This window comes from Lepidochelys olivacea (genome assembly GCF_965140295.1).
Source record: "Lepidochelys olivacea isolate rLepOli2 genome assembly, chromosome: 5".
Taxonomy (NCBI): Eukaryota; Metazoa; Chordata; order Testudines; family Cheloniidae; genus Lepidochelys; species Lepidochelys olivacea.
Genome location: NC_140415.1, coordinates 13,887,084 through 13,910,429, shown reverse-complemented (window position 1 = coordinate 13,910,429; position 23,346 = coordinate 13,887,084). Strand labels below are relative to the sequence as shown.

The 23,346-nt window shown below is 48.8% G+C and overlaps 2 protein-coding genes across 10 annotated transcripts in view; one reads left to right on the top strand and one right to left on the bottom strand.

The window, feature by feature from the left end:
* KATNAL2 (katanin catalytic subunit A1 like 2) overlaps positions 1-2,174 on the bottom strand; it is a 58,595-nt gene extending 56,421 nt beyond the window's left edge. For 4 of the 5 annotated variants that reach the window (XR_014711736.1, XM_084628958.1, XM_084628959.1 and 1 more), the window contains exon 1: positions 2,014-2,173. Coding sequence is in view for 1 of the 5 variants with exons in the window: in XM_084628960.1 (XP_084485086.1) it covers positions 2,014-2,064 (51 nt within the window). In the remaining 4 variants the exon portion in view is untranslated. Of the gene's footprint in view, positions 1-2,013 lie in introns of all 5 variants that reach the window. The other variant, XM_084628960.1, reaches the window with a different exon arrangement.
* A 19,137-nt stretch (positions 2,175-21,311) lies between these two features.
* PIAS2 (protein inhibitor of activated STAT 2) overlaps positions 21,312-23,346 on the top strand; it is a 54,430-nt gene continuing 52,395 nt past the window's right edge. For 3 of the 5 annotated variants that reach the window (XM_084628679.1, XM_084628683.1, XM_084628681.1), the window contains exon 1: positions 21,312-21,450. Coding sequence is in view for 1 of the 5 variants with exons in the window: in XM_084628680.1 (XP_084484806.1) it covers positions 21,427-21,450 (24 nt within the window). In the remaining 4 variants the exon portion in view is untranslated. The remainder of the gene's footprint in view (positions 21,451-23,346) is intronic. The other 2 variants (XM_084628682.1, XM_084628680.1) reach the window with 2 other exon arrangements.

Below are 23,346 nucleotides of genomic sequence, written 5' to 3'. Positions count from 1 at the left end.
AGATTACTCGGGTACATCACTCATGAAAAGCTGTACAGAGATTTGGTTGTGGAAAGCAAAATATATCAATGAGCGGAGATTGTCTCTCAGTAATTGAGAATTAGGTTGGTTGTCCATTTAGAAAATACAATCCATGAGGAAAGTATCTGTTACTTTCTTGACTGCGCTTCTTATCGGCGCTCCAGCTCATTATATCAAATATTCGATTGATAAGAACAGATTTTTAAAAATTATTTTAGCCAGCAGGTGGCGCTAAAGGGACAGGTTAAGGAATACAGTCTACTGAACTAGCTCTTACTGCACAGTCAAGAGCAAATAAAGAAGAAGGATGTCAAATATGCTGGACCACCTCAATTCAAGGCTTTAAAGTAAATAAAGTCTTTAAAATAAAAAAAATGTATGTTTTGGTCAATATTTTAAGGTAGTTGTGATTTTAATTATTTTATAGAATTGCAAACATTCGCCATTGATTGTTTTTAATGCCATTCCTAGGGATGCAAGAAACCACAAAAATCTGCAGAGGAAGATAAATGGAAAGAATTGCAGTCCAGGAATCTGAGCACAGGAGTGGGAAACAGGAACTCAGGACTGCTCTAAGTGTTCTGCAATTTTTTGCTGCCCAGGATGGAGAACATTTTCAGCACAAACACACACACACACAGGATGATTAAAAAAAACAACAACTCCTCCGCCAATAAATAAATACCCCAACCAACACTGCACAAGCAAAACAAAAATAAAACCCCCAAACCGGCCCGGTGCAGAGGAAACAAGCAAAACCCAAAAGAAAAGGATGGTGAAGCAATGTGGCACCCCAGAAGTTGGCACCCAAAGCAATCATCCTGCCCACCCACCCCTAAGGCTGGCCCTGCAGGAACACCTTTGGTCAAGTCTCTGAGGGACAGATTTTCAAAGGTATTTAGACACCTTAAATTAATTCAGAATTAAAATTCAAAATAAAATGATCTGGACAAACTGGAGAAGTGGTCTGAAGTAAATCGGATGGAATTTAATAAGGACAAATGTAAAGTACTCCACCTAGGAAGGAATAATCACCTGCACACATACAAAATGGCAAATGACTGTCTAGGCAGGAGTACTGCAGAAAGGGATCTGGGGGTCCTAGTTGATCACAAGCTAAATATGAGTCAACAGTGTAACGCTGCTGCAGCAAAAAAAAGCAAACATCCTTCTGGGATGTATTAGCAGGAGTGTAAGCAAGACACAAGAAGTAATTCTTCCACTCTACTCCGCACTGATTAGGCCTCAACTGGGGTATTGTGTCTAGTTCTGGGTGCCACATTTCAGAAAAGATGGGGAAAAATTGGAGAAAATCCAGAGAAGAGCAACAAAAACGATTAAAGGTCTAGAAAATGTGACCTATGACGGAAGATTGAAAAAAACTGGGTTTGTTTAGTCTGGAGAAGAACAGACTGAGAAGGGGCACCATAACAGTTTCCAAGTACATAAAAGGTTGTTACAAGGAGGAGGGAGAAAAATTGTTCTCAAACTTTAAGGACAGGACAAGCAGCAAAGGGCTTAAATTGCAGCAAGGGCGGTTTAGGTTGGACACTAGAAAAAACTTCCTAACTGTCAGGATCGTTAAGCACCTGAACAAATTGCCTAGGGGGAGGTTATGGACTCTCCATCATGGGGGATTTTTAAGAGCAGGTTGGACAAACACCTGCCAGGGAGGGTCTAAATAATTCTCAGCCCTGCTGTGAGCGCAGGGGACTGGACTAGGTGACCTCTCCAGGTCCCTTCCAGTCCTGTGAGCCTAAAGATAGAGAGAGGTGCCTCCTGGAATAATTTCCAAAAGCTCCTGGAAACTGACAACCGGGAGCAAGGAGGGCAGAACGCCCAGCGCCTGCGCACTGACTGAACCCTCCCTCTCTGCGGGGCCCTCCTCCTGCCGGCAGGGTGGCCCCTCTTGCCCATGCGCAGTAATGGCGCCCGCAGCCGCCCGGTCTCTATAGTAACGGAGAAGCGCAGCGGCCTCTCTCCAGCACTCACCGCCTCCTTAGCCTGGTGGGTGGTCTTCAGCGTCTGGTAGGAAAGCTCCATGGGTGCGGGCTTTGCGGGGAAAGACCCACCTCACTCACCGCACCGGCGGGAGCGTATAACCGGCTCGGAGACGCGGGGCAGCCACCCCACAGCGTCTCATCCACCCACCACACAGGGGGAGGGGCTGTCTGAGGAACTAGCCAATCAGCGGGCTCTGTCCGCAGTCCGAAGCCATCAGAGCCCCGGGAGGTGGAGACTGTCTATCTAACTGTCCAATCAAAAGAGGGGGCTGCTTGACGAACTGCCCAATCGCCATATAGGGAGCAGGGCCCGCCTGTGAAACTGTCCAATCACCACATAGGGCAGTGGCGGCCCCCCCCCTTTTTTTTTAAACTCCTGAGCCAGTAAGCAGGTGTTGGCCTGCTGAGAGCTTGGGGCGAGGTAGGGCTCAGCTGCGATGGGCTGCGCTGCCTGCAGTTCCTGGCCCCGCGGCTGAGGCGGGCCCCACCGTTAGCCCCTGGCTCAAGGCCCAGGCCTACTGTGAGCAGTAGAAGACACTTGTCGATACGTACCCACTCTGCCATTAGCTTCCCTCTCCTTGCCAAGGCGTATTGTGACTGGCACAGAACAACTGTCTATACATGTTTCAGAGTAACAGCCGTGTTAGTCTGTATTCGCAAAAAGAAAAGGAGGACTGGTGGCACCTTAGAGACTAACCAATTTATTTGGGCAGGAGCTTTCGTGAGCTACAGCTCACTTCATCGGATGCATACCGTGGAAACTGCAGCAGACTTTATATACACACAGAGATCATGAGGTGGGGGGTGGAAGTGGTATTGTTTCATGATCTCTGTGTATATAGAAAAGGAGGACTTGTGGCACCTTAGAGACTAACCAATTTATGAGAGCATAAGCTTTCGTGAGCTACAGCTCACTTCATCAGATGCATATCGTGGAAACTGTAGCAGACTTTATATATACACAGAGAATCATAGAATCATAGAATATCAGGGTTGGAAGGGACCCCAGAAGGTCATCTAGTCCAACCCCCTGCTCAAAGCAGGACCAATTCCCAGTTAAATCATCCCAGCCAGGGCTTTGTCAAGCCTGACCTTAAAAACCTCTAAGGAAGGAGATTCTACCACCTCCCTAGGTAACGCATTCCAGTGTTTCACCACCCTCTTAGTGAAAAAGTTTTTCCTAATATTCAATCTAAACCTCCCCCAATATGAATATGAACCAGAATATGAACCAATACCTCCAGCAGAAGCAGCTGTTCTATCTCGGGGCCTCTCCTTCTGCCCCTCCACCCCCACGAACATGATACAGTTCTGTGGTGACCTAGAATCCTATTTTCGACGTCTCCGACTCAAGGAATATTTCCAAAATACCTCTGAACAGCATACTAATCCACAGAGGTCTCCCTACCAACACTACAGAAAGAGGGATTCTAGGTGGACTCCTCCTGAAGGTCGAAACAGCAGACTGGACTTCTACATAGAGTGCTTCCGCCGACGTGCACGGGCTGAAATTGTGGAAAAGCAGCATCACTTGCCCCATAACCTCAGCCATGCGGAACGCAATGCCATCCACAGCCTCAGAAACAACTCTGACATCATAATCAAAAAGGCTGACAAAGGAGGTGCTGTTGTCATCATGAATAGGTCGGAATATGAACAAGAGGCTGCTCGGCAGCTCTCCAACACGAGTTTCTACAAGCCATTACCCTCTGATCCCACTGAGAGTTACCAAAAGCAACTACAGCATTTGCTCAAGAAACTTCCTGAAAAAGCACAAGATCAAATCTGCACAGACACACCCCTGGAACCCCGACCTGGGATATTCTATCTACTACCCAAGATCCATAAACCTGGAAATCCTGGGCGCCCCATCATCTCAGGCATTGGCACCCTGACAGCAGGATTGTCTGGCTATGTAGACTCCCTCCTCAGGCCCTACGCTACCAGCACTCCCAGCTACCTTCGAGACACCACTGACTTCCTGAGGAAACTTCAATCCATCGGTGATCTTCCTGATAACACCATCCTGGCCACTATGGATGTAGAAGCCCTCTACACCAACATTCCACACAAAGATGGACTACAAGCTGTCAAGAACACTATCCCCGATAATGTCACGGCTAACCTGGTGGCTGAACTTTGTGACTTTGTCCTTACCCATAACTACTTCACATTTGGGGACAATGTATACCTTCAGATCAGCGGCACTGCTATGGGTACCCGCATGGCCCCACAGTATGCCAACATTTTTATGGCTGATTTAGAACAACGCTTCCTCAGCTCTCGTCCCCTAAAGCCCCTACTCTACTTGCGCTATATTGATGGCATCTTCATCATCTGGACCCATGGAAAAGAAGCCCTTGAGGAATTCCACCATGATTTCAACAATTTCCATCCCACCACCAACCTCAGCCTGGTCCAGTCCACACAAGAGATCCACTTCCTGGACACTACAGTGCTAATAAACAATGGTCACATAAACACCACCCTATACCGGAAACCTACTGACCGCTATTCCTACCTGCATGCCTCCAGCTTTCACCCTGACCACACCACACGATCCATCGTCTACAGCCAAGCTCTGCGATACAACCGCATTTGCTCCAACCCCTCAGACAGAGACAAACACCTACAAGATCTCTGTCAAGCTTTCTTACAACTACAATACCCACCTGCAGAAGTAAAGAAACAGATTGATAGAGCCAGAAGAGTTCCCAGAAGTTACCTACTACAGGACAGGCCTAACAAAGAAAATAACAGAACGCCACTAGCCGTCACCTTCAGCCCCCAACTAAAACCCCTCCAACGCATTATTAAGGATCTACAACCTATCCTAAAGGATGACCCAACACTCTCACAAATCTTGGGAGACAGGCCAGTCCTTGCCTACAGACAGCCCCGCAACCTGAAGCAAGTACTCACCAACAACCACATACCACACAACAGAACCACTAACCCAGGAACTTATCCTTGCAACAAAGCCCGTTGCCAATTGTGCCCACATATCTATTCAGGGGACACCATCACAGGGCCTAATAACATCAGCCACACTATCAGAGGCTCGTTCACCTGCACATCCACCAATGTGATATATGCCATCATGTGCCAGCAATGCCCCTCTGCCATGTACATTGGTCAAACTGGACAGTCTCTACGTAAAAGAATAAATGGACACAAATCAGATGTCAAGAATGATAACATTCATAAACCAGTCGGAGAACACTTCAATCTCTCTGGTCACGCAATCACAGACATGAAGGTCGCTATCTTAAAACAAAAAAACTTCAAATCCAGACTCCAGCGAGAAACTGCTGAATTGGAATTCATTTGCAAATTGGATACTATTAATTTAGGCTTAAATAGAGACTTGGAGTGGCTAAGTCATTATGCAAGGTAGCCTGTTTCCTCTTGGTTTTTCCTATCCCCCCCCCCCCCAGATGTTCTGGTTTAACTTGGATTTTAACTTGAAGAGTGGTCAGTTTGGATGAGCTATTACCAGCAGGAGAGTGAGTTTGTGTGTGTATGGGGGTGGGGGGGATGTGAGAAAACCTGGATTTGTGCAGGAAATAGCCCAACTTGATTGTCATGCACATTGTGTAAAGAGTTGTCACTTTGGATGGGCTATCACCAGCAGGAGAGTGAATTTGTGTGGGGGGTGGAGGGTGAGAAAACCTGGATTTGTGCTGGAAATGGCCCACCTGATGATCACTTTAGATAAGCTATTACCAGCAGGACAGTGGGGTGGGAGGAGGTATTGGTTCATATTCTCTGTGTATATATAAAGTCTGCTGCAGTTTCCACGATATGCATCTGATGAAGTGAGCTGTAGCTCACGAAAGCTTATGCTCTAATAAATTGGTTAGTCTCTAAGGTGCCACAAGTCCTCCTTTTCTTTTTGCGAATACAGACTAACACGGCTGTTACTCTGAAATCTGTGTATATAATGTCTGCTGCAGTTTCCACGGTATGCATCCGATGAAGTGAGCTGTAGCTCACGAAAGCTCATGCTCAAATAAATTGGTTAGTCTCTAAGGTGCCACGACTACTCCTTTTCTTTTTGTCTATACATGCCCACCCTGCCATGATTCAGAGTAACAGCCATGTTAGTCTGTATTCGCAAAAAGAAAAGAAGTACTTGTGACACCCAATTGGTTAGTCTCTAAGGTGCCACAAGTACTCCTTTTCTTTTCACCCTGCTATGAGTTCACCTTTGCACAGGGCGCATGCTGAGCAGTGTAGGACCCCTGTCAACATGTTCCCACCCTGCTTTTAGCTTCCTTTATGGCAGTGTTGGGGACACTGGGGCATGGCCACTAGGTAACTAGAGGGGATGGAAGACCACGAGTGTCGATGAAGCCCCCTCGCACTAGGCCCAGGTGTCCTTGCCCCCCCGCCCCGGAGACACTCGCAGCAGCTCTGCGTACTAGACCCAAGTGTCCTTGGCCTCCCCCTCCCCCGGCCTGGAGGCACTCACAGCAGTTATGCTGAGGATCTGCAACAATATGCTGCAGAGTAATGATTGCCTGAAACTAAGCAAGGCCAAACAGGGCAGATATGGAAGAACAATGCTGAATAAAGCAGCTTTATGTATAGTTTAACAAATGATACAGAGAACCAGGGAACTAGCTGGGAACTGGATTGGCTGGCTATATGGATACTTGGGGCAGCTTGCTATTGGATAAGTATGCTGGGAAAAAGGATGTATAAAAGCCTGTGTAACTTCCTGCTCTGTGTGCAGGATTTGAGATTTTACTCTTCCTGTACCTTTTTGCAGCTGCAAATAAACTTTTCTGCTTCTCCACCCCGTTGTGATTATTGGGTGTAGCACACCGGGTAACGAACCAACTCAAGCTGTTGTTCAGCCTCTCGGCACTGGGTGCCGGCAACAGCAGGGAATGTTCTGAGGGCTAGGGAACACATCTCAGAAGGTGTTTCCCCCATGTTTCCATCCTCTGTCCATAGCAGGGTATATTCAGAAGGATATGGGATATCTCAGAGCATGCCCACCCTCACAAACCACCACTTGCACCTGATAAAACAGCTGTTGCTTGCCATCTGAGGAGGTGTGGAGCCAGAATGTTTAGTGGGTCAGGGAGGCATTTCTGATGGGAGGTAATATGGGGGTATGTGGTTGAGGCAGGTAGGAGTTTGTCAGAGGATAATATGAGGGATATAAATGGGGAGTGATGGGAGTGTGCCCCGATAGATGATACCTAGGGGGCACAGCAGCTGAATTGGTTTAGGACAGTGCAAGTAGGGATGGCATGTAGTTGTCCAAAGATAATTGACCTTGGTGGGTGTCGATGCACTGAACCAATTGAATTTAAAACAAGTTCAATACAACTGGTGGCTTAATTAAAAATGACGGGTTTCAGAGTAGCAGCCGTGTTAGTCTGTATTCGCAAAAAGAAAAGGAGTTCTTGTGGCACCTTAGAGACTAACAAATTTATTTGAGCATAAGCTTCTGTGAGCTACAGCTCACTTCATCAAATGTTTCAAGTCGCTAGCATAGGCAAGGTCCTGATGGTAAAGCCAATCCTAAATCTTTACTTTGCATCAGGTAAGACTGCTGCTTGGTAGTTTAAAATCAAAACCACTATTTATAGAAAGACCTGGAGTTGTACTCACTGAATGCAGATTCTGAAACAATGACAGGAATTTCCAACAACTTTTAAAAAAGGAATCTTCAAAATACATTGTAACTATACCTATACTAAAAGCTATAGGTAAGATTGCAAAATGGTTTCAGTTATCCCATTTCCATTAGATTCTGAAAAGTTTTCCTTTTGGGATGAAACTGCTCATATTTGGTCTCAGGCTAAAGGTTGGTTTTGTTTGTTCAGTAAGAGGTTAAAAAACTATATTCTCTTCCCATTAAAAAACATGAATCATGATTTTTTTATTATTAGCCAGAACTACAGCAAAAACTCCTAGAGTGTGAAAAATTGCATGTATAAAATAGTACCTACTGAATAGTGCCTTTGCAAGTTGTAGAAAACAATGTTTGAAAAAGAATAAGATACCATATAGGCAACTAAGAAGAAATGCTTGAGTAGCAGCCATGTTAGTCTGTATTTGCAAAAAGAAAAGGAGTACTTGTGGCACCTTAGAGACTAACCAATTTATTTGAGCATAAGCTTTCGTCAGCAACAGCTCACTTCATCGGACGCATGCTCAAATAAATTGGTTAGTCTCTAAGGTGCCACAAGTACTCCTTTGTAAGAAGAAATGGGCATTTAAGGCTGGCTTGTTGAGCAGGCTTGTTTGCTTCTTTGTAATATCACTGCATATTTTCTGTCCACCTAGCTAGACAGATGTAGGGCTGCTAATAGGATTAAACTATATAAGATTGAGAATAGACTGCTAAGTGGTTTCAAAGCCCCTCTCCAAAAAAAACAAACCTTGACAACTGGGATAGGAAAAATTTCAGGAGTGAAAGTATTGTGGCTCTAGCAATTTTTATTTGGTTTTCATGTATCTGTACCACTACAAATTCTGATGGTTTTTAAAGGCCCTGATCCTTTAAGCACATGAATAGTCCCATTTACTCTAATGGAACTGTATGGTTGCTTAAAGTAAAACACACATGTAAATATTTACAGGAGTGGGGCATACATTTCTTTCTCCTTCCATCATGAGACTAGGAGTCTCAGTGAAAATTAATATATTGCTATCCCTTTAATTCAGCCTACCAGAAAATATCTCCAATCAAACAAACATGGAAACTCAACATGTGCTCTCATTTCACACTAATGGGATGTGAGCCTGGAAGCATAATTGGAGTCCCATGAATACTAACATTATACATAGGAATTTCTCTTTAAGAATGATGAAAATAAAAAACCAAGCACAGCAGGTAAAAGGTAACAAAACTTACTCCGCTGCAACATTAAGGTTGTAAAGTTGAAATCAATACAGAAGTTAACATTAACGTGGTCCACATTGCACACCATGTATATTTTATTGTCTAAATCTAGTAAATAGGTATGCATTAAACTACACACTTAGCAGGAATGAAAATACACTGCAATGTAACTGAGTTAATATTCCTGGAGGAACCTTAACTTCTACATTTCCTTATTTTTCATTTTAGCTCTGAAGCCATAGCCATTACTTTGCATTAAAATATTTTTTGCATTTAATATAGCTTGCTCAATATATGTTTTAGATATGGTATTAAAACTAAGCATATCCCTCCTCTTAACTCACCAAGTAAAAGCCTGTTTGTAAAGAAGCCAAAGCTAATGAGTGGTGTTTTGTAATTGGCGTATTGATCATGTCATGTCTATGCATGAATGTTAAAATTCCATCTTATAAATTTTGTTCCTTTAATGGTCAAAAATGGACAGCCACTAGAGCTGTTTGCTATTCCATTTGGTCCCCAGCAGGTGTATCTACTTGGTGCAGAGGCCATGCATCTTGGGGTGGTGCCTCACTGGTGTGGTGTTTGGCATACTCCTAAGGGAGCTCAATGGTTGGGGTGGGGATGGGGTGATGGCTGCAAGAGAGTAAACATACTTTTCAAGGGGAGGGATAGCTCAGAGGTTTGAGCATTGGCCTGCTAAACCCAAGGTTGTGAGTTCAATCCTTGAGGGGGCCATTTAGGAATCTGGGGCAAAAATTGGAGATTGGTCCTGCTTTGAGCAGGGGGTTGGACTAAATGACCTTCTGAGGTCCCTTCCAACCCTGATATTCTATGATTCCATGAAAGTCTGTGCTTGATTTCAGTGGTTCCAGATCAGCCCCAACACCTAGTGGTTCAGGATCCATGGACCCATGCAATAACGAAATATGGCATTCCATACAGCTAGGACTATCCTTAGGCTGCTTTCCTGGGATAGGAGAAGGGGGAATGCCCTGGTGTACTGGGCAGTATATTCCAATAGTATTGTTGTCCATGCATGGACAGCAGGACAAATAATGGGTGCATCCATGGCCTGGAAACTGTGTTGATGTGACTGCTCACCATTAAAGCGCATGGTTGGAAGAATGGCATTGCACTCTCCTTGCTCACTATGGGCTGCTGTCAATACTTACATCTTGCACATGCCCAGTGGGTCACAGTACTAGCTCTCCTTCCCGATGAAAGACATCCCAGGCCTAGTGGAGCTAGCTACCTGTAGGTATTTTGGCAGCTGGTTGCTCTGGCACTTGGGAGTTAGGCACCTAAGCGCTTTTGAAAATCCCACTGAGAGTCTACCTGCATCTTTAGGTGCTTTTGAAAATCTGGTCCTAATGCTCTCATGGAGGGAAGAACCATGAATAAATCATTAACAAAAAACTCTGCAAACTCACACACACACATAGCAAGTGAGGCTATTTCCTATGCTGTAAAATGTTTATAAAAACTCAAACCCCTATCTTGCAACTGGTTCTGCATGAGCTAGTCCCGCAGGCTCAAGGTTGCAGTGGGCAATTTAGTGGTTTACAAGGAAGTGGGCAATCAGGTAATCCAGGCCCTAAATCTAGGGTGGGTAGAGGGGAAAAACATACCGAACCATTTAATAGAAATATTTTAATTAATTTAATAATGATTAAACGATGTATTCCTTGACATTAAACATTCTCCTGTTGTGTTTGCAACCAGTACTTTGGAGCACTATGCTAGTATATGCGAATAGGAAAGTAAAACAGGGCACACTTCTTTTTCAAAGCTAATCAAAGGACAAAAAGTAAGTAGTGAAGAGAATTTAGATTAACTTTCATTTTAAGCTGTTACTATTAGTACTATAACCAAGGAAGCATTGCTTTATCTGGATAACATGCCTTTAAATATGGATTATTTTTATCAGCTGGTACAACAGATACAGGGTTGAGTTATACTGCTGCCTTCCATTTCTAAGCTTTGTTGTGCCAATCATCAGGCCTACAGGTCATTTCAGGAATAATGCGTAATGGGTGTCTTTCCAACAAAAATTAAGTTTTCTTCAGCTATAGGTAACGGAAAAATAAGGTTTACAACAGGCAGAGCACAAACTGAAACTATAGACAGTAGGTTTGATTCTCCACTAGGCTTGTGTAGTTGTTAACACCTGTGTAAAGAGGGTGTTAAATGCTACTAAATTAGAATTCTCCTCTCACTTTCATTGGAGCTAATATGTTACACTCTCTTTGCACAAGTGTAACAAGACAATGAATCTGACTCAGAACTTGCAGCTTAAAGGTTAAACATCTTTATGGTTAAACATTGTGAACCCCATTCAGCCCTTACTTGTTTCAGCCTCAAAACACAGCCTATCCCTGCTGCTAGTTTGTATTCATCATCTATATACCTGCTACCAGTAAGGCTAAAGAACATAGGAATTTGTTGGGGTGTAATGCTAATAATTTGTTAGATGCCTGTGAGCAGCTGTGGGGTTTCTAACTGCCTGGCCCAGGGTTTAAACCTTGGCTTGCAGGCACCACCTAGGCTTTACTCATGCTATCAATATTTTGTTAGGCAACAAAGCTATACGAGAGTCAGTATTCACCAGCATGCGTGGCAAATGACCTTGAAAAGATTATTATTAAGCTAATGATGTATTTCTCCATTAACAAGCCTATCCCTATGAGGGGAGAAAGCAGCCTACTTCTAGAGGCTTAGCTCCCCAGTTTGAGCAGTGTTTGCATAGAAAACCCTGCAGTTCTGGCTTCCTACTAGTAAGAGGTACTGAGGGGCTGCTTTCCTGATGGCTACTTCACAGCAAGGCAAGGTGTCTGCTCCACAGATAGCTACCCTCTCATCCAGCTCTGTGCCTTTCACTACAAAACAAGAGAGGGCAGAAGGAGGAAGTGTGGGAAATGCTCCTGGGGCAGGGGCTTCCAAGAGGCTGAGGAGAAGGAGGAGGTGGAAGAAGCTGCCAAGAAAAGCTTTCACAGTTGAGGTAAGCATGTTTAAAGCTTAGATGAGGGGTTGGATCATGGGGGCGGGGGGGTTGCTGAAGTCCTAGTAAGCTGCTGGGGGTGACAAAGGCTCAGGGTGGCTGAATATCTGATGGCTGGGGTATGCCCTTTTATGTGGGGAAGCTGAAAGGCAGGGGTTTGTCTGTATGCACCAGGGGTAGTTTGAAATTCTTTGGGGATGCTGAAGGGATGATGCACTAGGAAGGGAAGGGGGACATCTGCCCCATTTGAGTGTAATTTTCTACTTCTGGGGGATGTCCCCCAATGCAATGAATTGAAAGATAGCCCCAGGGTAGGAAGAGAATGGGGCAAGACCCTGAGTGAAAGGAAGAATGTGAGGGGGTGGATCCCTGAGAAGGTGGGAAGCAGGAAATGAGGAGGAAAGGGGGATGGCAGCTTTGGGGAAGGAAAAAGGGGAGATAGGGAGGAGGAGGATGGAAGGGGGAGAACACTTGTGAAAAGAAGAGAGTGGAACCTTGGGAGGGAAAGAACATTGCAGGAGGTGGTAAATTGGGAAGTCTTTGAAGAAAGGGAATAGAAAGGGCTGGGGAAGAAGACTGGAGAACAGAGGTGAGAGGGAGGAAGGGTTGAAAAGAAGAGTTAACAAGAGGGAAATGGAGCCAAAAGAAAAGTGGGAGACAGCAGACGGAAAGCAAGGTAGGCTAACTTTATTTCTTATTGTCTTATAACATGTTAGATGTCAAAACATTCCAAAAACAGTCTGCTTGCTTATATAGGTCACCTGACATTGAGAAACGTGATTCTATAGGTTGCTGGGTGGATAGATGTGGCTGTGAGTTGGAAGAGGATAGAGAAGCCTGGCATCCCTCTGTGTGAGGGAGAAAATATCATGCTTTGGTGTCTCTTCTATGTCTCTGATTCTGTCTTGAATATGTTTCCATATGCAGCTGAAGGGAGAAATATGAGGTGCGTTGTAGGGAATGGCGGGGAGGGTCTAACATAAGAATGGTCATATTCGGTGAGGTCAGTGGTCCATCTAGCCCAGTGGTTCCCAAACTTTAACAAGCTGTGAACCCCTTTCACTAAAATGTCAAGTCTTGTGAACACCCTCCTAAAAATGAATATTTCCAGGGATTTTCTTCTTTACCTGAGTATAAATTATAAAAGCAGTGATCTTGGAAATATAAAATTTGCTTTTATGACATTTATTAATTATTTATCATTACAGTATTTTTATTACATTATGAAAATGGCAACATTCTTCCAAGATCTCCCTTTCATAGCTTGTATCACTTTGAATAAGCCTGTTATAAGACAAGGCTCCTATGTTTCATCAAGGAGTATCAGATATGAAACAGAATGAAGGTATTTAAGAAGCCAACTCCAAAGAGTTCCTCCTACACAAGCATTCAGGTCTTGAGCAGTCCAGGCAAACGACACACGTTACAACAAAGCTTAAAGTTGTTCTTCATAATAATTTTAAAAACCATACTAGTTGCCCATTTAATTTGAAAAACAGCAAAAAATGTCCATCTCCCTTTCCATTTCTTATAAGGAGTCTTGAAGTTTAAATCTCCTCAGTGTGATAGATATTCTTGCTTTGATCTGCTTAGCTCTTGGAAGTCCAGGGGCTCCGGGCTGCTGGCCCCGGGCTGCCTGGGTTCCCTAGGGACAGCTCTGTCCATCATTAGGGAATTTTTCCCCAAGAACCCCCTGTAACATTTTGCAAACCCCAGTTTGGGAACCACTGATCTAGCCCAATATGCTGTACTCTGACAGTAACCAGTGCTCAATGCTTCAGAGGGAATGAACAGAACAGGGCAATTATCAAGTGATCCTTCTCCTCTCATCCAGTCCCAGCTTCTGGCAGTCTGAGGTTTAGGGACACCCAGATCGTGGGATTGCATCCCTGACTATCTTGGCTAATAGTCACTGATGGACCTAACCTCCATGAATAAGATCTGGTTTGGTTGGTTGGGCTGCATGATGTGTGTGTAATGGTCTAACTGAACCTAACTTTTTGTGCTAGAACTTATTCTAGTACAGAATTTCAGATGCTACATGGGTTTATTTAGTTTACTATCTTGAATTTTTGAGCCAGATTATGGTAGGTTGTACAGAAGGGATGGGACAAGGGCACCAGGAGCCTTCCTCCCCCTAGGCTAGCTGCAATGGGCTCGTCTTTGCTAAATAAATAAATGAATGACTAAATCAAGTTGTGTTATGACAATCTTGAAGAGTTGTGACAACTTTGTTAAACATGAGTTTACAGTCAGTAGGCAGGACAAGTCATCCCTAATCATGGTTTAACCTTGATGGAACCATGAGGTCCATCTGCAACCAGCTGACATGGTGCTAAACACAAAGGTCCCTGTCTAAACTGACTGCAAATTTGTGTTTAACATTGAATTAATTAATGTGACACCTCAAGGTTATAACATGATGCAATCTTTTAGAGTTGTTGATCCCAATGTGACAAGCGAGTGTAGATGCTGTGTGTGGCGTACCACTACCAGCCTCCCCAAAAGAGCAAGGGCGGTGCAATGTTTGCAGTCTTCCATGGTCAGCAGAGCTGATTGGGCTTGAGTGGGGATTTGCATGTTGCCCTCTGTCCCAGGGCAGTGGAATTCTCACTTCAGTATGCGCTCCCCAGAAGAGTTAGCCAGAATTCTTCCTGACAGCACTCGTTGCAGTGTGGCCTGCTGCACAGGCCGTGGCTAACTCATAGTCTAGAGCCTTCTGTTTTGAAATGTTTTTTAAAAACATTTTGTATATTTGTTACAAGCTTAAAATAAAAGTGTCCCTTCTTGCTGACTGCAGGAAATTTTGGAATTTCAAAACCTTCTGGGGCAGAAAGCCTGTATCTTCCTTTTTTTAATGCCTCTTCTGTGTCTTCTCACAATCTCCCTACGTGAGCTGGTCTGGTTGCTTGCCTGTTTGTTGGCTCCATATTGCCTTTTAATAAATCGGTTGTTTGACTTAACAGCAACATTGCCAACAAAACTGAATATTGTGACTAGGCAATTATTGTAATTAGATAATTCTCTCTAGCTGCTTTTGAAATATGCTTTTCAGTTGCACTTCAGTGTTTGTTTTGCTGTAAATGTCTCAGCATTTCCTTTGCAGCAGGAGACCCATTATTCCATTTCAAAATTTACTGCCAGTGACATTTTTTTACTACATTTTTATTAATAAAAATGAAGCAAAAATATCTCATTATCACTTCTGTTGTGATGAGACTGTATCTGATAGTAAATGGATAAAACTGAGAGCAATGAAATTATGGGATAATAATTCCAATATATATAGATATTGCACTTTAACATGTTCAGACTTATGACAGCTATGCTACCTTCCCTCACATTAATAGAATAACATCACTTCATATAAACAAACAAAAATTCAATAGTTGAAGCTCACACTTCTGTCCAAAAGAATAATAAATATTCTTGTTAAGGTGCTGGACAGGGATTCAGGAAATCTGGATTCTAATATCAACTCTGCCACAGACTTCCTCTTTGAGATTGGGCAAATTAATTAATTTCTTTGCTTCCATTGCCCTTCTGTAAAATAGGCTAATACTTCAACAGCTACTACAGTGCTGGAGAGGTCATAGGTAAGACTATAAATAAAGACTTTTTGATAAAATATAGATAAATGCATTCTGTACCCATATGTTGTAAGACTTTTTAGAAATTAAATGTTTCTTTGGTAAATGTTTGACAGTCATGGTGGCTGAAATCCTCTATCCACAGAACAGGAACAGTAGCAATGCAAGCTTGTGCTACCACTTCCTTTCATATGCCTTAGTCCAGACCTGGAAGGATGGTTTGTGGGGTGAGGAGGTAGTTTTTGTTTTTGCTAACTCCACACACAATAGTGCCAAATAACTCCTAATCTTCTGGCTTTTATGATCTGGATGCTTCTTCACGAAGAACTGAATTCACCAAATGGACAACCAACACTTTTCAGTCATTATTTATCTGGACTAGATTTGAACTAGCTGTAGTTCAAGACTAACTAATTAAGATTTTTGTTGTGCTTATCTTTCTGTCATGTCAAACAAGATTTATATGTCTTTAGCATTCTATGATTTTCTACTTCAGTTGTAAGCTTTCTGGGGGCAGAGATGTCTTTTAATGTACATTCTGTGAACAAAGTGGGCTCTGATCTATGACTGGGGCCCCTAGGCACTGCTGCAGTACAAGTAAATATCAATTTTGAGGAAGACTCCATCGTGAATTAGTTAAAAAGCATTTTAAACGTATTTCCCTATTACCGCATCTAGCAGTGGATTACTCTTTTGAAAACTACTATCTTGTATATTTCTAAAACTCCTTTTACTGTGATATGAGATACAATATACACCATTTGTAAAAGTTTATGAGGCTTTACAAACTTATATGGTGATATTCCCTGACCAGTCCAAGACAAGAGAATGGACAGTCGTTCAGAAGAGGGAGGGTTTGAAGACGAGGGACTGGTAGAAGTGGTGGATTTTAAGGAAGATACGAAGAGGAGGGGGAGGTATTCCAGGCATAGGGGGCAATTTGCAGTTCAACATGATAGATTTTTAGATTGTAAATGGTTTATGACAGGGCCTGTCTCTTTCTATGTGCACATTGGGTATCATATAAATCAAGAATAGTTATATTTGGAGGTTGTTTTGTGATGATATTCTGGGAGAGTGGGACAGTAAGTGATGCTGTGCAGATGGTGGTGTGAGGGGAAGTCAAGTGTTGAACCAGACTGCAACAGTGCAGCGGGGTCATGTTATGAGGGGGCCAGGCCATGATGCTGTATGAAGGCCACATAATGTGGAGGGACAGTCCCTTGGGAGAGGGATAGCTCACTGGTTTGAGCATTGGCCTGCTAAACCCATGGTTGTGAGTTCAATTCTTGAGGGGGCCATTTAGGGATCTGGGGCAAAAATTGGGGATTGGTCCTGCTTCGAGCAGGGGGTTGGACTAGATGACCTCCTGGGTCCCTTCCAACCCTAATATTCTATGATTCTAGTGGGGAAGATGTGATGCTGTGTGGCAGCCTCATTGCAGGGGGCTGCCAAGAAGGGGAGGGAATGATGCCAGGTGAAGAGGGGGGCATGACGGGAAGGTGATGCTGTAAGGAGGCCTCATGGGGAGACAACAGTGACAGTTGTGTTTGAGACAGTCATAGTGATGTCTATGGGGTGGCCTTGTTGGCCTTGTTGCAGGGGGGGCAGTGCCAGGTGGGGAGGCTATGTGGTGGGGGATGTAGTAAAGAGGAGGGTGTCAGGTGGGCAGGGTAGTAGTGGGGGCAAGACATGGTGATGTAGAGGGCAGGGTATGAGGGATGATGCCAGGTGGGCTGTAGGGAGGATATGTTGTAGGGAGAACAGTGCTGGCTGGGGGGGACATAGTGGGGAACACAGGCTGTGGGGAAGTATGTGGGGTATATGGTGTCAGGCCAGGGAGAGATGGGGGACATTGTGATGCTGTGGGGAGGATATGGGGGGGACGGACTGTGATGCCATGGGCATGGGATACTGTCAGGTACTGGGTGGAATGAGTGATATGGTGATGCTGTGGGGAGCGGATGCTGCCCTAGAATCACAGGATTAGAAGGGGACCACCAGGGTCATCTAGACTAACCCCCTCTCAAGCCAGATGGCTCTCCAGCCTCTTTTTTGAAAACCTCCAGTGAAGGAGCTTTCACAACCTCTCTAGGCAGTCTGTTCCATTGTCCTACTCTTCTTACAGCTAGGAAGTCATGCGGGGGGGGGGGGGTGGATGTGTGAGTCATGAGGATGCTGTGTGGAAAGGAGTGTAGTGAGGACGGGGGATTATGGGGGTGCAGTGGGGAGAACATTGGGGTGCTGTCTGTGGGTGAAGGTGGGGGATGCTGTGGGGAAGGGACACTGTTAGGCATGGGGGTGCTGTGGGGGAGCGGGTGTAGTGGGGAGGGCATGGGGGTGTTGGTGGGTGAGGGGTGCTGTGGGGAAGGGACACTATCAGGTGTGGGGAGGGCGTGGGGTGCTGCCAGGTACGGGGGTGCTGTGGGGGCAGGGATGCAGTCAGGTGGGGTGTGAGGGAGCTGGCGGATGCTGTCGGGGGAAGAGGGATGCTGTTGGGTGGGGGTGCATGCAGTGCTGTGGGGCGGGGATGCAGTAGGTGGGGTGTGGGGGAGGGGGATGCTGTCGGGTGGGGGTGCATGGGGTGCTGTCGGGTGGGTGTGAGGGGGCAGGGGGATGCTGTCGGGTGGGGGTGCATGGGGTGCTGTGGGGCGGGGATGCTGTCGGGTGGGTGTGAGGGGCCATGGGGTGCTGTGGGGCGGGGATGCTGTCGGGCGGGGTGTGAGGGGGCAGGGGGATGCTGTCGGGTGGGGGTGCATGGGGTGCTGTGGGGCGGGAATGCTGTTGGGTGGGTGTGAGGGGCCATGGGGTGCTGTGGGGTGGGGGATGCTGTCGGGTGGGTGTGAGGGGGCAGGGGGATGCTGTCGGGTGGGGATGCTGTCGGGTGGGTGTGAGGGGCCATGGGGTGCTGTGGGGCGGGGGATGCTGTCGGGTGGGTGTGAGGGGGCAGGGGGATGCTGTCGGGTGGGGGTGCATGGGGTGCTGTGGGGCGGGGGATGCTGTCGGGTGGGTGTGAGGGGGCAGGGGGATGCTGTCGGGTGGGGGATGCTGTCGGGTGGGGGTGCCGTGGGGCGGGGATGCTGTCGGGTGGGTGTGAGGGGCCATGGGGTGCTGTGGGGTGGGGGATGCTGTCGGGTGGGTGTGAGGGGGCAGGGGGATGCTGTCGGGTGGGGGTGCATGGGGTGCTGTGGGGCGGGGATGCTGTCGGGTGGGTGTGAGGGGCCATGGGGTGCTGTGGGGTGGGGGATGCTGTCGGGTGGGTGTGAGGGGGCAGGGGGATGCTGTCGGGTGGGTGTGAGGGGGCAGGGGGTGCTGTGGGCAGGGGGATGCTGTCGGGTGGGTGTGAGGAGGCAGGGGGATGCTGTCGGGTGGGGGTGCATGGGGTGCTGTGGGGCGGGGATGCTGTCGGGCGGGGTGTGAGGGGCCATGGGGTGCTGTCGGGCGGGGTGTGAGGGGGCAGGGGGATGCTGTCGGGTGGGGGTGAGGGGCCATGCGGTGCTGTGGGGCGGGGGATGCTGTCGGGTGGGTGTGAGGGGGCAGGGGGATGCTGTCGGGTGGGGGTGAGGGGCCATGCGGTGCTGTGGGGCGGGGGATGCTGTCGGGTGGGTGTGAGGGGGCAGGGGGTGCTGTGGGGCGGGGATGCTGTCGGGTGGGTGTGAGGGGCCATGGGGTGCTGTCGGGCGGGGTGTGAGGGGGCAGGGGGATGTTGTCAGGTGGGGGTGCATGGGGTGCTGTGGATGCTGTCGGGTGGGTGTGAGGGGGCAGGGGGATGCTGTCGGGTGGGGGTGAGGGGCCATGCGGTGCTGTGGGGCGGGGATGCTGTCGGGTGGGTGTGAGGGGCCATGGGGTGCTGTCGGGTGGGGGTGAGGGGCCATGCGGTGCTGTGGGGCGGGGGATGTTGTCGGGTGGGTGTGAGGGGGCAGGGGGATGTTGTCGGGTGGGGGTGCATGGGGTGCTGTGGATGCTGTCGGGTGGGTGTGAGGGGGCAGGGGGATGCTGTCGGGCGGGGTGTGAGGAGGCAGGGGGATGCTGTCGGGTGGGGGTGCATGGGGTGCTGTGGGGCGGGGATGCTGTCGGGTGGGTGTGAGGGGCCATGGGGTGCTGTCGGGCGGGGTGTGAGGGGGCAGGGGGATGCTGTCGGGTGGGGGTGAGGGGCCATGCGGTGCTGTCGGGTGGGTGTGAGGGGGCAGGGGGATGCTGTCGGGTGGGGGTGAGGGGCCATGCGGTGCTGTGGGGCGGGGGATGCTGTCGGGTGGGTGTGAGGGGGCAGGGGGATGTTGTCGGGTGGGGGTGCATGGGGTGCTGTGGATGCTGTCGGGTGGGTGTGAGGGGGCAGGGGGATGCTGTCGGGCGGGGTGTGAGGAGGCAGGGGGATGCTGTCGGGTGGGGGTGCATGGGGTGCTGTGGGGCGGGGATGCTGTCGGGCGGGGTGTGAGGGGCCATGGGGTGCTGTCGGGCGGGGTGTGAGGGGGCAGGGGGATGCTGTCGGGTGGGTGTGAGGGGCCATGCGGTGCTGTCGGGTGGGTGTGAGGGGGCAGGGGGATGCTGTCGGGTGGGGGTGAGGGGCCATGCGGTGCTGTGGGGCGGGGGATGCTGTCGGGTGGGTGTGAGGGGGCAGGGGGATGTTGTCGGGTGGGGGTGCATGGGGTGCTGTGGATGCTGTCGGGTGGGTGTGAGGGGGCAGGGGGATGCTGTCGGGCGGGGTGTGAGGAGGCAGGGGGATGCTGTCGGGTGGGGGTGCATGGGGTGCTGTGGGGCGGGGATGCTGTCGGGCGGGGTGTGAGGGGCCATGGGGTGCTGTCGGGCGGGGTGTGAGGGGGCAGGGGGATGCTGTCGGGTGGGTGTGAGGGGCCATGCGGTGCTGTCGGGTGGGTGTGAGGGGGCAGGGGGATGCTGTCGGGTGGGGGTGAGGGGCCATGCGGTGCTGTGGGGCGGGGGATGCTGTCGGGTGGGTGTGAGGGGGCAGGGGGATGTTGTCGGGTGGGGGTGCATGGGGTGCTGTGGATGCTGTCGGGTGGGTGTGAGGGGGCAGGGGGATGCTGTCGGGTGGGGGTGAGGGGCCGTGCGGTGCTGTGGGGCGGGGGATGCTGTCGGGTGGGTGTGAGGGGGCAGGGGGATGCTGTCGGGTGGGGGTGAGGGGCCGTGCGGTGCTGTGGGGCGGGGGATGCTGTCGGGTGGGTGTGAGGGGGCAGGGGGATGCTGTCGGGTGGGGGTGAGGGGCCGTGCGGTGCTGTGGGGCGGGGGATGCTGTCGGGTGGGTGTGAGGGGGCAGGGAGATGCTGTCGGGTGGGGGTGAGGGGCCGTGCGGTGCTGTGGGGCGGGGGATGCTGTCGGGTGGGTGTGAGGGGGCAGGGGGATGCTGTCGGGTGGGTGTGAGGGGGCAGGGGGATGTTGTCGGGTGGGGGTGCATGGGGTGCTGTGGATGCTGTCGGGTGGGTGTGAGGGGGCAGGGGGATGCTGTCGGGTGGGGGTGAGGGGCCATGCGGTGCTGTGGGCGGGGGATGCTGTCGGGTGGGTGTGAGGGGGCAGGGAGATGCTGTCGGGTGGGGGTGAGGGGCCGTGCGGTGCTGTGGGCGGGGGATGCTGTCGGGTGGGTGTGAGGGGGCAGGGAGATGCTGTCGGGTGGGGGTGAGGGGCCGTGCGGTGCTGTGGGGCGGGGGATGCTGTCGGGTGGGTGTGAGGGGGCAGGGGGATGCTGTCGGGTGGGGGTGCTGTGGGGAGGGGGTGCTGTCGGAGGGGGTATAGGGATGCTGTGGGGCGGCGATGGCCTGGGCACGGAACCACCCCTTCTCCCCACCCCCTGCGGGGCCCGTGGCCGAGCGCCCGCCCCGCCCCCGTGCGCAGCGGGGCCGGATGGGCTGCGGAGCCCGCCCCGTCACGTGGGGAGCGCACAGAGGGTGCAGGATGGTGGCGGCTGCGGCGGCGCCCGGCGGCGGCAGCGGGTAGAAAATGGCGGATTTCGAGGCGCTGAGGGTGAGGACAAAACTCGCCGCTACCCCGAGCGCCGGCCTCCCCGCGCCCACAGCTCGGGCTGGCCCCCTGAGCCGGGGCCGGTCACTGATATAGAGTCTACCCCCCCTCCCCCGCCGGCTCCCACTGGCCTTTTGGGGGTCACCACCTCCTCTGCCAGCCCCCACCAGGGTCTTCCCTCCCCCGCGTCCTTCCAGCCCCTCAGGGTCTTGACCCACTAGCCCGGATCTCCCCCCCCCCACCGCGTCTCCTTCCCAATCTGCCGCCTCAGGGTGTGCGCCCCCCCCCCCGCCCCCCAAGTGCTCGCACACTGCTGAGGGCCCAGGTTACATTCATACTTCCCAAACGGGGATCGGGGGCGGGGGCAGTCCAAGTGGAGGTGTCCTGCCCTTGCTCCCCAGATTTGGAGCTTTCTGTGATTGCATGCCCGGGCATTGATCTCTCGAATTGTTATTTGCCAAAGTTAGGTGGGGGAGAGGAGAGGACCCCCCGCCCCCTTCTCACACACACACACACACACACAATTCATTGTGAATGTGACTTTTCCTTTTTTTTAATCTAAAAAGGGAGAACACTTAAGCTGTCTTTTAAATGTGACTTGAAGTTAGAGATGAATGCAGGCCTCAAGTTAAGGCGCTTTGTGCGGGCGCACACACTATCTTTCATTAGCACATCTCAATGACCTTGTAGTCCTCACCTGTATGTTCTTTGACTTCAAGAAAAATGCTTTCTATTGTCTTACTTTTTTTAGAGGTAGAGGAGTGGAAAACTTGTAAATCCTGGTTTCCATTTTCATGTTGAGATTGTTTTCCGACATCTTGAAATCATCCTTATGATTACATCCAGTTTACACTAGTATAGAAAATTTCTGCCTATTAAGTGAGATGATTTGTAATTGAGATCTGAAAGGAGACAATTATGCAGTCACGTATGGTACCTTTTTTCTCTATTTCACAGAAATGTGTATCATTTTGTATTGATTGGGGGCTAGGAGGAGACTCAAACTGATTTTTAAAATCAGATTTGAGAGGTTAAATTTGCCATCCAAATATATTAATTGAATGAATTTGTGAACAGTATACCAATTTCCATAGCCCTTGCATTTGTGTATTTTTTTGTGGCAGAACTATTCCATTTACCCTTTTTCACTCGATATCTTTTTACACCGTTACATTGAACTCCTATAAACACTTTCAACATCAAGCACATTTCTTCCTTTGAAATATCTGTTAAAAGTCTAATACAAAGAGCTTGTTTTTTAATATCTTTTTAATTTCCTTAAAGCATCTGCAAACATCTTTTTTTGGTATATGACGTTTTCCTTCATATTCTTATTTTTAGTAAATACAGCCCAAGTCTGCAAGAGTGCCATGCTTGCAGTGGGAGTTCTGTGTGTAGGTTTGCAAAACCACTCTTAAACTTTGTCTACGGTAGGGATTTCTGCTGTCACCAATTAACATGAACCCCAGTGCTAGCACCAGTGGGAGCCCTGGTGTAGAGAAGACTCTAGTAGGTAGGCTCCTTTTCACCAGGCTTAACTAACATGTGGGAAATGCTGGCAGTTGCCAGAGCTCTGCCTGTGTTAGGGCTCCCGCCAGTGCTCACATTGGTTCAAACAAATTGGTCACAGCCCTGGTGGGGAATTTTCCTAATCCAGATAGGATTTGAGGGAAGAGCAGAGTTTGGTCTTCCTGAATATGAGCTTTCTTTCTGAATTGATTTAGTAAGATTTTTTCTTTTTTCTCTTTTTTTTTTTTTTTTTTTTTCAGGCAATATAGGTGTGGTTTTGTTTTGTTGGCTTTTTTGGGTTTGCTCGTTTGGTGTTCCAACCCCCCTTCCCATGTCCTACTATTGATGGTCTTGTCTCCCTGCAAACTCTACACCAGGGAACTTCAGTCT